The sequence below is a fragment of the Aulonocara stuartgranti genome (assembly GCF_965226115.1).
Source record: "Aulonocara stuartgranti genome assembly, chromosome: 14".
Taxonomy (NCBI): Eukaryota; Metazoa; Chordata; class Actinopteri; order Cichliformes; family Cichlidae; genus Aulonocara; species Aulonocara stuartgranti.
The window spans coordinates 16,339,421-16,355,282 of record NC_138950.1 but is presented as its reverse complement, the minus strand read 5'-3'; the positions used below and the strand labels follow the sequence as shown (position 1 = coordinate 16,355,282).

The following is a 15,862-nucleotide window of genomic DNA, read 5'->3' as shown; positions in this document are numbered from 1 at the left end:
CACTGGACAGCTTAAACATCTTGATGCCCTCCACATGTGTGGTGCAGTGGAGGAGGCAGTGGATGGAAAAGGGGTGGAGGTGGTTCGCTGCAGCACTGGGGACTGCCTGGAGGTGAAAGGTCGTTGTCAGAGGATGGGTAGGCTTGTTCTGAAGGTCCTCGAGAGCCTGTCTGAAAACTGAAGGATCATGAGATTTAGAAAAAAGTACAGATTAATGTCTTACTGTAGCCACAAGGTGGTGCTATTATGCAAAATTCAACGCGTGCGCCACAGTGATAAATTCTATTTACGGCATGCCAGATTAAAGTCTCCTTAAAGCGTTTTGTAGAAAGTACAACCCAGTTAAATGCTTCGCTTCACATAGATGTTTTTTTTTCTAGTTTTAACAGGGGAAAAAATCGTTCAGCCATTCGCTTGTTTTTTCCCCACAACGTTGACTCGAACTTTCAGAATTATCAGTGAACCCTATCACTATGTGCATGAAATGCATATTAACTAAAATACCAGTTTCTTTAAACTGATATGTACTGCTTATGTAATTTAGTTTGGTGATAGAAAAAAAAGCTACTGGAAAAAAGGAGGAACTATTTTATGCCCGACTATAAGGTAAGAGAATCGAGTTAGCTTATGGTGGCAATGTTTTAAAATCACTCGGCGATTTTTTAAAAATCGGTTTCTTAACGAAAAGTATAAAATCAATGATTTCTGTAAAGACCCTATTCTATTCAATTTTAAGTTAAAGGTATGAGTAGGTGATTTTTTTTTAGTCATTAATTTAAATTATTACAGAAAGCACAAATCCCGATTTTTATTGCTTAATGCTAAACGCCAACGGTTTGTTTATTCGGTGTATCCATTCGCTTTCTGTGGGCCACTGATGGCGCCTTCCATTAGCAGTCGCAATTTCCCTGTTCCCAGTCAGACGTTTCACCTGCAACATACACTCAAGTCTAACCTCCAATTTGACAAATCGGAGAAGCCCCAAAGCCCAAACTACGATTTAGCAATCCAGGATGGCAGCAGTGCGCTTAAACATAAGTAAAACTGCGTTTTCTTTCCTGTTTTTCGTACGTCGCTCCCAGCTCCGACTTTCGAGGTAACTAGACGCGTTCATCACTTTTTATTATTAGTATTAGTTTACATGGGGGTTCTTTGAATGATAAGAGGACAGCAGTTCAGCTTACAGCGACCTGGTGCCCTTCACTGACCCGGTAAACTCCGCTATGCGGTCCCTCTGCCGGCGGTTCTTGAACCAGTTGCTGACCTGGATGGCGGTGAGGCCGGTGGCTGCTGCTAGCTCCCGCTTTTCTCGGGTGGAGGGATACGGCTTACGGCGGTACCACTCCCTGAGGATACTCCGAGATTTTTCCTGTTTGCAGTTAAATAAAATAAATAGTGAAATCTGGACATTATTATCAGAAGATATGTGAGCGATCCAGAAACTGTAATAGCATCTCTTATTAGCTGACGGGCCATGTGCATCTCTGTGTCAGGTCTTTTTCCTATTTCTTACATACATGACTTTTAGATACCTTCCTTCTACTGAGATTTGTTTTTGTCTCCACATTTTCAGTTTCCTCATTTTTTAAAGCACACATTGCACACCCCTGCTGAGCTAAACCTTTCGACTAATTGCAAAAACCCCCCAAACCTTTTATGCCTGTCAAACTATTATCTTTGGCATTTCTCATAGACTGAACTAGATTGAAGTGCCTAAAGATACCCCTTGTAGACTGCACTGGTCCATCCTTGAGTTAGGTCAGTGTTAACTGGTTCCAAATAACTAACCATCCATTCTCTTCCACTTATCCTTGTCAGGGTAGCAGGAGGGCTGGAGCCTATCCCAGCTATCACAGAACAAGAGGCAGTTCACCCTGGACAATTTGCCTAACCCCACTAACTGCATGTCTTTGGACTATGGGAGGAAATCGGAGTACCCGGAGAGATGTTCAATCTCTTCTTGCTGTCAGGCAACAGTGCTAACCAGCACGCCACCGTGCCGCCTTCTGAATAACTAACGAACACATTTTTTTTAAAAACAAAACCCATTCCTCTGAAAATATTTTTAATCCTTGTAGCTGACCTAAGTGAAACAGCAGCCAGTGTCCAAAGAAAGACTTTGAAAAAGCTTCAGAAAACCTGGAGAACTATTAGTCAAGACCACTTTAAAAATTACAAGTTCTACTCCTTAGAAGCAAAATATAAAGAAATTAGGGTGGCTCGAGATTTGCATAGCACTGTATTTTAAGCCGAAATACAATGGCATAGATGCAGCATGCTCCATAGAAATGCTTAAATTAAGTATGTGAGTAAAATACCAAGTTACATCCCACTGGTCCTATAATGCTCTGAACCAATAGTTTAAGATTAATAATACTCTTTACTCACAAAAGCAGGGTGGGACAGTTTATATTTACATATAATTAGATTCATTACTATAAAAATACTTGAAAGATAATGTTTTATGCAAAGCACAAAAATATAAATTATATATTTATGCTATAGAGGTCACATACTGTATTAAAGATGCAGTATTCCTCAGATGTGATAGTACACGACTTGTACATAGTAGTATTAGTAGCCCACAAGTACACTATGCTCCACTTCAATCAGTGCCAGTACACTACTTGATTAAATGCAGCTCACACTTCAGTTACTTAAAAACATGCAGTTTTAGTGTTTGCCTACCTTGAAGCAGTAACTGGTCTCCTCTCCGTCCCAGATGGTGTTTGGTAGAGGAAATTTTCTCCTCACGCGGTACTTCCCCACAGCTCCCAGGGGTCGGCCCCTCTGCCTCTCCGCTTCTATGTAGTGGGCTTGCAGCCAGAGCTGCTGCAGGAGCGGGTGGCTGCGTGCAGAGAAGGGGAAGCCCTCCAGCAGGGTGTAGAGGTCTGAGAAGCGCCCTTGGTGAAAGGCCACCGCGGCTTTGGCTTTTAGCACGCTCTCAAGCTCCCCGGGGCACGAGGAGGAGGAAGCAGGAGGAAGAGTGCGGAGGAAGCTGGCGAGACGATCTATGCAGCCGCTCTGCAGCAGGACCTCGCACACGCAGGTGACCTGCTCTGCTGTGAAGATCATAGCTGCATGGACGGGTCCTGAGGCGCGAGGTGAAAATATCTTCTCAGGAGAGCGCCAAAGCCTTCCCTCTATGCCCTTGTGTGTGTGGATGAACAAAAACTAAGTAAACTGCATGTGTGTGTAGCATTACTCATCATACCCCGGCACAGGTAACCTGAGACCATCAGGGCTATCATAACACACCATGCATCCCCTCCTTCTCTTGTACAAACACATGCATGCACAAGCTCACACACATTTTGGTCTGACTTGCACGCAGAGTCAGAGCACGATGGTTTCTCAGTAAAAGAACACATTTGAATAAAATTTTCTTGCCAAATTAGAAGCAAAGGTTGTCACCCCCCCTCACTCGCAATAATCTACAGTTCCAAAGTGTGGCGCATGAGGACATCCACAATAATCACAGTCTTTTCTGTAAATGTAGTTTATTACAGTATCATGTAATATAAAAAATAGAATGCATTTGAGTACAAAAATGAGAAGACGAGGCACAAATGATCCCTTTGAAAACTCAGAAACAAAAACAAAGCAAAAACACACGACATCTTTGGTTAAGTCTGGAGTCATGAATGTTACACGTCAGGCTGGAGAGTGAAAACCAATCCAGGAACATGTGTGCGTAAGCCATGCAGGCTTTAATGTCAACATACTTTGGTAAGAAATGGCTAATATGAACAAACACAATGAAAACATTTTCCTTTACCCCCCCCCCCCCCCCCCCCCCCCCAAACAAATTTAAACACTCAGCTAAATTCAGGTTGATTTGTCCAAGCTAATGTCCTGGAAGCTGAGCTTGGAAAACCTCACGTTACAGCGTGAATTGATAATGAACATTTCCTATCCACAGCTTCTCCTCGAGGACTGTTTTAAAAACTACTAACTGATTGATGCATGCCTTAAATAGATTAAATGAGACCAACAAACACACACACATTAATGTAACTATACGTGTTTTTCTGATTTTTTTTGTACCATAATTGGCCAAAGGTTTGACCGCTTACCTGTGTTATGACAACAGAAAGGTCACACAGCTTTGATCGAGCTGTACTCAAAAATTTAACAATATCTCAAAAACACGAACCACAACTTCCTGATTAATCTTCTTGGCTCCTTATCTTTCTGTGTCACTCTTACTAAGAGACTGTGAAATGAGTCCGACCGCTGTCATAACACCGTGGCAGTGCAGCGTAAACAATATGTGAATGAAATGTGCAAAATATACAACAACAACAAAATAAAAAACACAACTGAGCTATGACCACACAACCAAAAAAAGAAAAGACACGTTTGTGTATCACTGAACAAACTCATTCATAAACGTAGACACAAAAGAATCCATATGAAGTGAATCCAGGTATTTGGTTGAGTACATAGCAAATATATATATAGCACGTTTTAGTCAGAACATCAATAACATCAAACGTGTGAGCTTTAAAATAAGGCACTTATAAGTATTAACATGCTGAGATGTTAACAGGAAACATCGCAACATGTTTTAGTGTAATGCTCTGCTGTGCTTCCTTTTAAAAGCTCAGCACAGCTTCTTTTTATCTCCCAAGAGTACTGGCTTTAAAAAAATTACACTCAGCCACTGTGCGACATAGTGTCTTATGAAGAACTAAACATGCATTGCATAGAGTATAAACCCTTTTATTTCCTCCTGTTCTATATATAGGTTTGTTTGTTTTTTTAAACAAAGGTCAGGCAGTGCTGAATCCTGGAAACTGCAGACAGTTCAATGATAAAAACAACACTACTAACGTGTGGTAATAAAATACTGTCATATAGCCCTTTCAGCTATGATCTAATGTTTGTGTAGATTATAATATTCGCTATATTCCTGGTCAAACTCGTTGCAACTGGGCAACAGATTCAGCCATGCTTGCCCTTAATCACCGACTGTGTTCATAGACTTAACTGACAGAACTGGTGGTGTCGATGTTCGGTGGGTGACATCCTGCAGGGTGGGATGAGAATCCGAACCTCTAAGTTAAAAACAAAAGTCTCCACTGTGGGTTTAGGGTGAGTTTGTGTTGTTGCTACAAGTAGCTACTCCCTTATTCACTAGGGATTGGGAAGATTTTTTATGCTGGATGCTCTTCCTGACGCAACCCCGAAAGGGATTTGGGTCTCCACCCAGAATCGAGGATCGTTTATTTGTTAGGTGAACCTGTTACACATGTAGGAGTTAAATTATCCTGACGAAAGTGTGGAAGAGGACTGGTGGATGGTGAAAATATGGTGGACTGGTGTGGCGCGAGCAGTTAGGCAGATGATCCAGTTGTTTTGAAGAGAGGTGAGTCCGACTGTTCTGTACACTCCTACTCTACACTGTGAGGAATTAAATATTAGGGATACTTGGGGTGGTAACTGGAAGAATAAGACCATGAGATGCAAGTCAGATTCTTCAAAGTTGGAGACAAAGTGAGAAGGAGCTCAGAGGAGAGCCGTTGCCCTTCTGCTTTAAAAAGAACCAGCTGAAGTGGTTCAGGGATCCGACCAGGACGACTCCACGATTGATCACTGGAAACAGTGTGCTGTTGTTGCTGGCTTGGGAATGTCTTGGTTTCCTCCTGGAAGAACTGAAGTTGATAGCTGCTTAGGCTACCTTCTACTATGACCTGGTCCAGGATGAGTGGGAGATGATGGATGAAGGGATATTGCTGGAGTGTTGGCAGAATATATTCAGGCTGAATTCAGGACAGGGAGGGAACCATTTAAAGATTTTTCCCTTTTGAACAGTGTATCACTGTTGTGGATCTATATCAGAAACCCAGACGTAGTAGAGCTGAGTTAGTCCACAAAACCACAAGAAGGATCCATGACCCCTGACCCCATGACTCACAAGTCTTGGTCTAACATCAAGACTTGTGAGTCAAGCAGATTAATCCTTAAATCATCTGTGCGGATCTGATCTTTTTATAAAAAAAAAAAAAAAAAAGTAAGGCACATACTGATTTTAGTAAAAAATAAAATAAAAAAATCTTAATCCAAACTGAGAGGAGTAATTGAGCCAGCAGGTGAATAATCCCATTCATAATAAAGAGAGCAGGAAAATTTCCAGCTAGTACCACAATGGCATCTGGTCTACTGAGTGAGAATTGCTGCTGTAGGTTATAAAAAAATATGGTGATCTTATATGATGCATGATGTGGGATAAAAATGTTTCAAGTCATCCAAACAAGACAAACAGATCTGTGGTGTTGAACCAGTTTTAAAAACTATAAGCCCAGCTCGTCATCCACAGGGACAGACTGAAGCTGAGTAAGGATTTTTGATTCTCCATCGATTTCCTCTGGATTCCCAAGTGGCGAGCTGGCTTCCACATCCTGCTCTGGAGAGGGGCTGCCCAGGAGCAGCGACTCCCCACCAGGTAGACCCAACAAGGCTGGGTCCACAGGTAGGTCCCCCTTGGTGCGGACGTCAAACAGAGTTAAACTGGCTGAAGTGGAGAGGGGCACTGGGCTCCACACTGGCTGGGGCATTTGGCTATTTGGTGTCACTCCAGTGTACATGGGGCTGAGCGTGAGCATGCTTTCTGGAGTCAGAGCATTCTGCGTTGTCGGGGTGGCCGTTGGGTCCAGCGGGTGAGGGGAGGGGATTGCGTGCACTTGGCTGGTTTGGATGGGAGTCTCTTGAGCACAGTATGGTGGAGATGAGCTGATGAAGTTCAGGGGAGATGATGCGGCGAGGCTGCTGGGCGTTGGTGTTGAAGGCTGTGAGACTACGGGAAAGGTAGAAGGGTTAAGAATGGGGATCACTCCGTTTGTAGAGATGGTGGAAGCGTCAGGGACTGGTTTCAGGGGCAAACTGGTGAGCTGAATGCCTGCTGGGATGGTCAGAATCAGCTTGCCTTGCTGGACACTCAGGTAGGGGCTACCACCGAGGAGAAGGTTACCTATGAATATGAATGATAAATGATAAACTGGCAACAATCTAAACAATATAACCAGATTCAGCTGATATAAAAAGCAATGGGGCTATATCTTATAAGTGCATGCAGCAATCCAAGTTATAGATCAATACTTTTAATGAGTGTTTTACAGAATGGCATATATATATATATATAATATCATACAGAAACAGAACATGTTTCTGAAAGCATTATTTTCTTTTATGTTTGGTTTTGTAGTGCTATCAATGGAAAAAAAACAAACACTGTACTGATAAATATTCCTCAAATTTTCCCAGGTACATACTAACTTGCGGGTAGATGCTTATATTAAACATGTCCAGTGTTGCACATAATGAGGTCAGAGGATCTGAGCAGAACCACAGGCTTCAGATAACTTTTCATAGTGTTGGCTTTGGATGATGTTATTTAGAATGGATATTCCCTCATGCGGTCATCTCAGGCACACGGCAACCTGCTGTTCAAACTTTTATTTATGAATGGATGCCAATCAGAATCAAATAGATTCAACTTTTCCCCCTATAGAGACGACATTTGAGGACCTCCCCAGTACACCCAATGATAAGCTTTGATACCTCAGTATATAATAAAGACGTAGTTTGATGACAATTTGAATAGTTTCTGGGTTTTTCCAAGGGTAGGTGGGTAGCAAAATATTAATCATAACCAATTCTGATTAAGCAAAAAATGTCAATGTCTGCTCGTCTTTGACTTGTGTGACACGTTGTTGATTATTTGCAAGACAAAACCCCCAAAAAACATGTCTGTCATTGTTTTTTCTTTCTGCACCACATAAACAATCAATGATGATCTATTAATCAATAATTAAAAAGATTTTTCTGAGTCCTAAAACATTCAAATGTCTTTGCGCACTCTTTCTGACTAACAGTAACTTCAAAAATTTCACCTTTTCTGACTGTAAATACAATCAGTTCATGTGAATATGAAAAAGAAGTCATGTCTGAGAAGCTGGAAGCAGTAACAAATACACACACATAGATATATGTACCGTAATTGTCGGGCTATAAGCCGCACAAGCTTTGAACCCTGCAGCTTTTAGTCAGGTGCGGCTTTTCTATAGATTGTCCATGATTTTTGTGATATCGTAAGACGATTTGTTTTGTTTGTTCCGCTGTTGTACGGCACTACGTTGCCTGGCGGAAGGATCGGGGTTCAAGAGTGGTATGTTGGTCACATGTCCATCCGCCAGGCAACATAGTGCCGTACAAGTAGCGCGAAAAACAAACTTCAAAGTAGCGCTATGCGTTCAGCGGGAGGCGTGGATGACGAGCGGCGATAAACTTGCGAAAAGCAAGTTGTGCTCAACTCTACCGGTGGATTCTGACAGCGTGGAAAAGTGTGCAAACATCCACGATCACCAACGGATTTCGAAGGGCTGGACTGCTGCATGATGAAGAGGAGGACACCGCCACGGCCCTTCTGAGGGTGTTCGACTGACAATGACAATGAGGATTATCTTTGGTTTTGAAAGTGACAACGAAGGAAAGAAGCTGAGAGTGGATGACGAAGCCATCCTGAGCCTGTTCGTTTCCGACACTGGAGAAGAGGACTTTGGTGGTTTTAGTGCGCAGGAAGATGGTGGTGAATGACTGACTTTTCTTCTTGTTAAAGCCGTGTCACTGCACCTGAGCCTAAAAGGTAGTCTGAATCTATTTTTCTGGTGTGCTGTAGGTTACTGTTATGTACTACATTTGTTACTCATTTATGAAGCACAGCACATGTGCAAATATGTACCCATAACTTGATTTTCAAAATATTAATAAAAGGGGTGTGTCTCCAAACAGCCATCTCTTTCCTGACAATTCGCTTTGTGCATATTCTCTTACATATGATAAGTCAACATTGAAACACCTGCGGCTTTTGGTCAGGTGCGGCTAATGTATGTACAAAACAGGATTTTCCCCTGATTTTAGCTTGTGCGGCTAATATTCAGGTGCGCTTTGTAGTCCGGGAAATACGGTATATATAATTATTAATCAATAATCAGTTAATTTTCTCTTAGTTCTGGGTGCTACATTTTTTAAATATTTAATGAATTGAGAGTACCTGGAGGGGTAGAGGGTAGCTGAATGATGCCGGAGTTTAGGAGCTGCACCGTAGGGGCCGTGCTGGCTGGAGGAGCTACGCTCTGAATGGGCCTCAGCTGGTTTAACCTGAGAGGAGCCTGTGGGACCCCTCCAGCTGCAGGAGCTGAAGTGAGGATCTGTAATGGTAGACGGGCAGAAGGGATGGAGATAGAAGGACTTGCAGGTACCACCTGTGGGAAAGAGATGGTGGAGGAAGTTTGGATGGAGGAGACTGGTACCAGCTGGGGCACAGAGAGTGGGACGAGCTGTGCCGGTGTGCCACCTTTGGCCTGGGGGACTGGGACGACTTGTGTTGGGGAAGAGATGGAAATAACCTGCGGTGTCTGGATTTTGCTGGGTGTACAGTTTGTGGTCTGCTCCCCCAGTTGTTGCATCACGTGCTGGGGGAGCTGACTGTTGTTGAGCGGTGAGATGGAAACTATGGTTGTGGCACCTTCAGACATAGCTGCCGAGGCTTCCTGTTGCTGCTGTGCCAGTCTGTTTCCTGTGTTCAGAGTCTGGGGGCTTTGAAATTGAGGCGCTGGTGAGGTGAGGGGGGATACTGGGACCAGCTGAGGGCACTGGGATACCTGGGCTCCCGAAGAGTGCTGAACCAGGTGAGATACTGGTATACCCTGGATGGAAGGCACAACCTGGGGCAGAGAGAAAACCTGAGGGGTGCAGTTGCTGGTTGAAATCACAGAGCTAGGAGGGTTGAGGCTGGTAGAGGGAGCAGTAGCAGAGATGCTATACTCCCCTTGCTCCCCTGCAGAACTGGAGACAAGCATGCCTGCAGATGACAGAGATGCTGGGAGGGGGAGGGAGTCCTGGCGTTGGTGGTTTTGTGTTAAAACTAGTGAAGAGAGGCTGGTTGGTGAGGAAGAGGAAGAAGAGGATGATACCGTCTGGCTGCTGCCCTCTGATTCGGAAACACTGATGAAGCCCATTGCACTGTCACTCTCGGTCTTGGTTTGCAGGGGAAGAGAAATGATGGGGTTCGAGACAGGCGTGACGTTAGTGTTAAGAACAACTGCTGGAACGCCGCTCGGCTTGGCCTCCATTTCTGAAACTTCCTGCTCCACCCCAGAAACAGCTTGCTGTGGCTGCTGCACACCAACCCCAGATTTGGTTATTACTTGAGCCCCGTTCAGTATTAAAGGAGAGCTGGTTCCAACAGGACTCAGTGTGACGGTCTGGCAATCACCTAAATTTATCCCATTAATTATAACACCAGCACCACTGCTGGAGATCAGGGAGTTGCCATTGAGCAGAGAGGCGGTGAGGAAGCCGCTGGACCCGTTGAGGATGAGCTGGCCTCCAGTGCTGGACGGGACCGCAGAGACAGAGATGATGGAAGCTGTGGAGCCGGCAGCCTCGTCTGGTTTGTCGGGAGTGTCGTCCATCGCACTCGCCTCATCCTCAGTGCTGTGGTTCCCATCGGACTCACTGAAATGGTCAAATATAAAAGGACAGAAGCACACACAGACAAATGAGTTTTTAATGTTACAAGAAATGAACGAAAATACACAATTAGATCAACTCACAAATAAAACAAAACCTTAAGACTGAAAAATGTTTGATTCAAAAAGTAGCTACTTGTAAGACTGCAGCTAATAATTATATATTCATTATTTTTATAAAATTCAGCCCACGATTTTCAGTCTAACCAAAAAGAGGAAAAAGCCTCAACTCTTTTACAACAGAATTTAAAGTCAGTGAATATGTGTCTGTTTGGAAAGAGCTCAAATTATTAATCAATAATCAGACTTGCTGTTGGTTAATTTTCTGTTAAACTAACTAGGTAAATAATTAACTAAGCAGCCAGATAAAGAGGCAAACACTCCTCTCCAGCACCAGAGGCAAGGAGTGTGATTCCCCCTGAATTTTGAATCCACGGTCCACCACCCAAGAGGAGAGGTGTGCATATCAGGATAACCCACAATATCCAGAATCTAATTCACTGCTGCCCCATAATGGACTGGTTCTCATAGCACTCTTCTACTTAAGCACTGTTTTTTTTAAAGTTGTTTCTATCCAACTTCACACACATTCATACTGCGATGGATGCATCTGAGAGCAACTTGGGGTTAATATCTTGCCCAAGGATATTTGGCATGCAGACGGGAGTAGACGAGGAGTGAACCACCAACCTTCCGATTAGCAGGTGACCTGCTACAACAATAGAGAGAAAACCCCAAGAATCAGACAATCCTCTATGAGCACTTGGTGACAGTGGGAAGGAAAAACTCCCTTTTAACAGGAAGAAACCTCCGGCAGAATCAGGCTCAGGGAGTGACGGCCATCTGCCACAACTGATTGTGGTGAGAGAAGACAGGACAGAAGACACACTATGGAAACAGCCAAAGATTAAAAATAACCAGTAATTAAATGCAGAGTGAAGAAGAAACGCTCAGTGCAGCCCAAGATTATTGCAGTGCAACTAAGGGAGGATTCACAATCACCTGAGCCAGCCCTAACTATATGCTTCATCAACAAGGAAAGTTTCAAGCCTACTTTTAAAAATAGAAGAGGGGCCTCCACATCAGCACCGGGGTAGGAGTGTAAAAGAAGTCGAAACAGGAAAGAGAGAAATCCCAAAGTCTTCTTCAGAAAGTTTCATCTGTCTCAGCTGCTGGAGCATCTCCCTCTCTGTAATGTGGGAGTTTCTGAGCTCCTGCACCAGTACGTCACTGAACACAGTTCAGAGGTGCCCGACAAGCAGAAACGACACCAGGACGTGGCAGTTGTGATGTCACTTTTGGCGCGTGCTGCAATTTGTTGTGGTGCCAATGGCGAGTATAAACCGGCTATTAAGGGACTTAGGATGAATCTCATCCATCCTCCAGGGCCAGGCCGCTAGAGACTAATCAACTATTCATTACAACTATAAATAGATAAATAGATGTATTTGTCCCCACGGGGAAGTCACCTGACATTTGCAGACACCTCAAATAAAACAATCCCATCAACATAAGACAAGCACACGTTAAACACTCTTTCACTCTTCCTGTATCGTAGGGATGACTTTGGCCACACGAACTGAGCAGGCTGTGTGTTGCTCATGTTCAGACGTTTGATGGCTCGAGGAATAAAAGATAGAGTCGACCCATTTGTGAACAAGACGGGACAATGACACCATGCAGATGGTAAAAAAAATCTAATTTAAGCTCCGTGTATATAATATTACAGGATTCAAATCTATTAGACTGAGCAAGCAACCTTCATTGTACCAAGTAACACTCTCTTTTCTTCTAACTGCACTCTGCTGTTTCCATAACCATCATGTGAAACTTTAAATGTGATATAAATGCATTATTTAAGATTCAATATTACTAGAATACTAAAAAAAACAAAGCAAACCACTTTCCAAAAGCACATCCAATCAGCAATATACTGTCACTCTTAAATATGTTAAATATTTCTAATTCAAAACTAGGATGCCTGCAAGTTTTAAAGTTTGCCTCAGCAGGATGTTTGATTTTAAAGGGAGAGTAGCCTCCACTTTAAGGTGCAGAAATCATTTTGTATCCGTCCGGAAATCCTAACATAATCAAAGCGTTCTTCTAATGCCGACGTTCTCCAACAGTTTCTGGCATGCCTCCTTTAGAAGAAGCTACTTTCAGCTGATCCCTTATTAACAAAGGGTCGCCACAGCAGGTAGCTGCACGTTTGATTTGACTGCACTGTACAGCGACTTTGTCGTTTCAACTGAGGGAATGCAGGTTAAATATTTGCTAACAGGCTCATTTACACTAATGTTTACTGGTGATCTTTGTTCCTGTGAATTAAGGCAAAAATACTTATTGGTGCTGTTTTAGAGACTTTATAATACAGTAGTCAGTTACGGACTCTAAAAACCTTTATAAATGCAACATCAGGATTATTACAAAAAGTGGGGCTCAAAGTTGCTGTATGATCACCTACCTACCTACTGACATTAATCCTAATTTTTAAGTTTTAGTCTTTGTCACTTTGGTCAAGTTTGTCAGCACAACATGCATCAGGAGGTTCTGAGGCTTTGTTTTTTTAAGACTGATATTAATCAGACACGATGAGTTGCGTGTCCCAGTTTTAAAACAGAATCTAACCGAATCTTTTCTAAAGAAACTAAACTAAAATGAGCAAAAACTCTGTGGAAATGTAACTGAAACTAAGATGAATTGATAATAAAACTTCTAAATAAGCTGGAATATGTTCTTATCACTTGGATACATTTGGTGATATGTGGTTAATGTGTGAAAATAAAGCATCCTGGTGGCTCCAGTCTGCCAGACCGTGGGGTTTGATACAGCACAGCAAACTTATCTTTTCACAAACTTCCCCTCCCACTGCTTGCAGAAATCTTCATTTTAAAACTGTGATTTCAGCCTCCCCCCACACTCCCACCTTTGCCTTAGTTTACGCTCTTTTCCTCCCCTAACCTTTGTCACCCTGTGGCTCTGCAGGATGCGGTGCAGGGTTTCAGGAAACTTGAGCCACAGTGGGCGCCTAGATCTCACATTTCATAACAAAGCAACATGCTCTTGGTGTCAGACATGTGTGGCCTCACTGCTGTCAGAAGTCACCTCCTGTTTGTCTTCCTACTTCGTGCCATTTCTGAGTTTTGCCACACTGATTTGTGCACTCCTGCAGGCAGCCCTCTGTAGGTCTGCGCGCTTTTTAATTGGTAAGCTTTTATGTGCTGCTTTCAGTGACTTTTCTGATAAGCCCTCGCTATAAAAGACAAAGTAAAGAAAAAAAAGCTTCGTTCAGATAAACACAGGACAGCTAAAAACAGCAGCTGCTGCCGCTCAGGCTGTGACTCCTTGCTTGCTACCAAACTTAGAGCGCAAACAGAGATAAAGGCGACAGCTGGATTGTGTTTCCAGTGTTGCGGGTCTTGCCTTTTGCTGTGGGTCCCGGACGGGGTCCTGTCCCTCTGCCTGCGGTTCTTGAACCAGTTGCTGACCTGCGTGAGGGATAGCCCGGTGATTTTGGCCAGGTTTTTCTTCTCGTCCGGAGTGGGATACCTGTTGCTCTTGTAGCACTCTTTCAGGGCATTGCGGGACTTCTCTTTGAAGCAGTACACGGTCTCTTCTCCGTCCCAGATGGTTTTGGGTAGGGGGAACTTCTTTCTGAGCCGGTACTTGTCCACTGCGCCCAGGCTACGGCCCCGGGACCTCTCCGCCTCCTTGTAGCGGGCTTTGAGGTACAGGTCCTGCAGGAACCCGTGGTTAGACGGGTGGAAGTTGTGGCTTTCCAGGATGGCGTACAGCTCCTTGAATTCCTCCCGGTGGAAAGCCACCAGTGCCTGGGCCTTTAGCAGGGTCTCGTTGCCACGTAGCAGCTCGGACGAAGGAGGTATAGTGGAGAGAAATCTCCACAGGCGATCCACATTGCCCGCCTGCAGAAGGGCCTCGCACAGACATGAGACCTGGTCAGTGGAAAAACTCAGCGCCGACTTTTGGAAACTTTGGAGCAGTTGTTCCGAAATTTGGAGCGGATCTTTCTCTTCTTTGGTCTCCGACCCCGCTGGCTCCCCTGTGCTGTTCTCAGATTGTTCTGTGGACTCCAAAGACAAGGAAGCCATTTTCACTTTAACTTTTTTTTCCACCCGTAGTTCCTCCTCCTCCTCCTCCTCGCTCCCTCCCTCTGCAGCGCCGTCCTCTCTCCCATCCTCCAAACCGCGAGCGTGCTCGATGAACAACGGCGGCCACGCCCCTTTGTTCTTCAAGCCGCACAGACATCGGAGGGAAAGCAAGAGCGGTTGCTTCTGATTATCAAATAATCCGATGCAAAGACTGATACGGAGCATTTACATAATTTATTTTTTAATGAAGCAAAGGTAATTAGAAAGCTTTGCTTTTGGATATCTGACATTTTTAAGACATCCCGGTAAATTTCTAGGAGGTAAATTAGGCTTTTATTTTGGAGAAGAAATCTCACATAGAGCTTTTATTTTGGAAACCCCCCCAAAAAACACATCCCCCATAGCTTGAGTATTTAATTTGGAAAAATGAAACTTTAAAGCAGGGGCGAAACTGGGACTGTTGAAGGGGGCCACACGAATAAGCAACCCTCCACAACAGTCCCAGTTTCTCGTGTGGCCCCTTTGGATTCTGAATTGCAGGCCTCTCCTTGTAAATATATACAATGTCAAACTGTAAGTGAGAATTTAAACACTCACAAATGTATATGTAAAATGTTTAATACTACATTTTTTTTCTTACTGCCTTGTAATAGTAAATACTTTATAAATGTACTTTGAGTCCCGAAGTTCTCATTTAGTCAAGTCAAGTCAAGTGGCTTTATTGTCATTTCAACCATGTGTACAGTACACAGTAAAACGAGACAACGGTCCTCCAAGACCACAGTGCTACATATAGCATATAACAGACAATCAACACAGGACTACATAAAGTGCAATGCGCAAAAATTGCAACAAAACAAAACAAAGACAGTACCACACCAGACAGAACAGAACGATGCAGACACAACACTGCAATAGAAATGTGCAAAAGACTGAATATTGTGCAAAAAGTCACTTGGTGTATGAAGGTGTGTGTGTGTGTGTGTGTGTGTGTGTGTGTGTGTGTGTGTGTGTGTGTGTGTGTGTGTGTGCGCGCGTGCTACATAATAGTTTAACATTTATGTTGTTCAGCACCTATTCAATGGTTTAGTATTTTGGAGTTAAGAATGCCATATTTTCATGTATAACCTCCAATAATGTCCAAAAAAAAATACAAACAAACAAACAAAACACTAAACTGTCCCTTTCTTATCATTTTGAATTACATTCAATATTATT

At 43.5% G+C, this 15,862-nt stretch overlaps 2 protein-coding genes across 3 annotated transcripts; both read right to left on the bottom strand.

The window, feature by feature from the left end:
• Nucleotides 1-11: 11 nt before the first annotated feature.
• six9 (SIX homeobox 9) lies at nucleotides 12-3,709 on the bottom strand (the record flags this gene model as incomplete). 2 transcript variants are annotated; one of them, XM_082503442.1, is made up of 3 exons in its annotated part: nucleotides 2,689-3,709; nucleotides 1,185-1,369; nucleotides 12-177 (listed from the first exon to the last, which is right to left on the bottom strand). In XM_082503442.1, the coding sequence occupies exons 1-3, from the start codon at nucleotides 3,073-3,075 to the stop codon at nucleotides 12-14; spliced, it is 738 nt and encodes a 245-aa protein (XP_082359568.1). In that variant the 5' UTR covers nucleotides 3,076-3,709. The 2 variants fall into 2 exon arrangements, with proteins under 2 accessions (XP_082359568.1, XP_082359569.1); XM_082503443.1 differs by having other exon boundaries at nucleotides 1,209-1,369.
• An 80-nt stretch (nucleotides 3,710-3,789) lies between these two features.
• six5 (SIX homeobox 5) lies at nucleotides 3,790-15,038 on the bottom strand. The gene is made up of 3 exons (XM_082503415.1): nucleotides 13,959-15,038; nucleotides 9,056-10,521; nucleotides 3,790-6,973 (listed from the first exon to the last, which is right to left on the bottom strand). Exons 1-3 carry the CDS (start codon nucleotides 14,867-14,869, stop codon nucleotides 6,297-6,299), a joined length of 3,054 nt encoding a protein of 1,017 aa, XP_082359541.1. The 5' UTR covers nucleotides 14,870-15,038; the 3' UTR covers nucleotides 3,790-6,296.
• Between the last annotated feature and the right edge of the window lie 824 nt (nucleotides 15,039-15,862).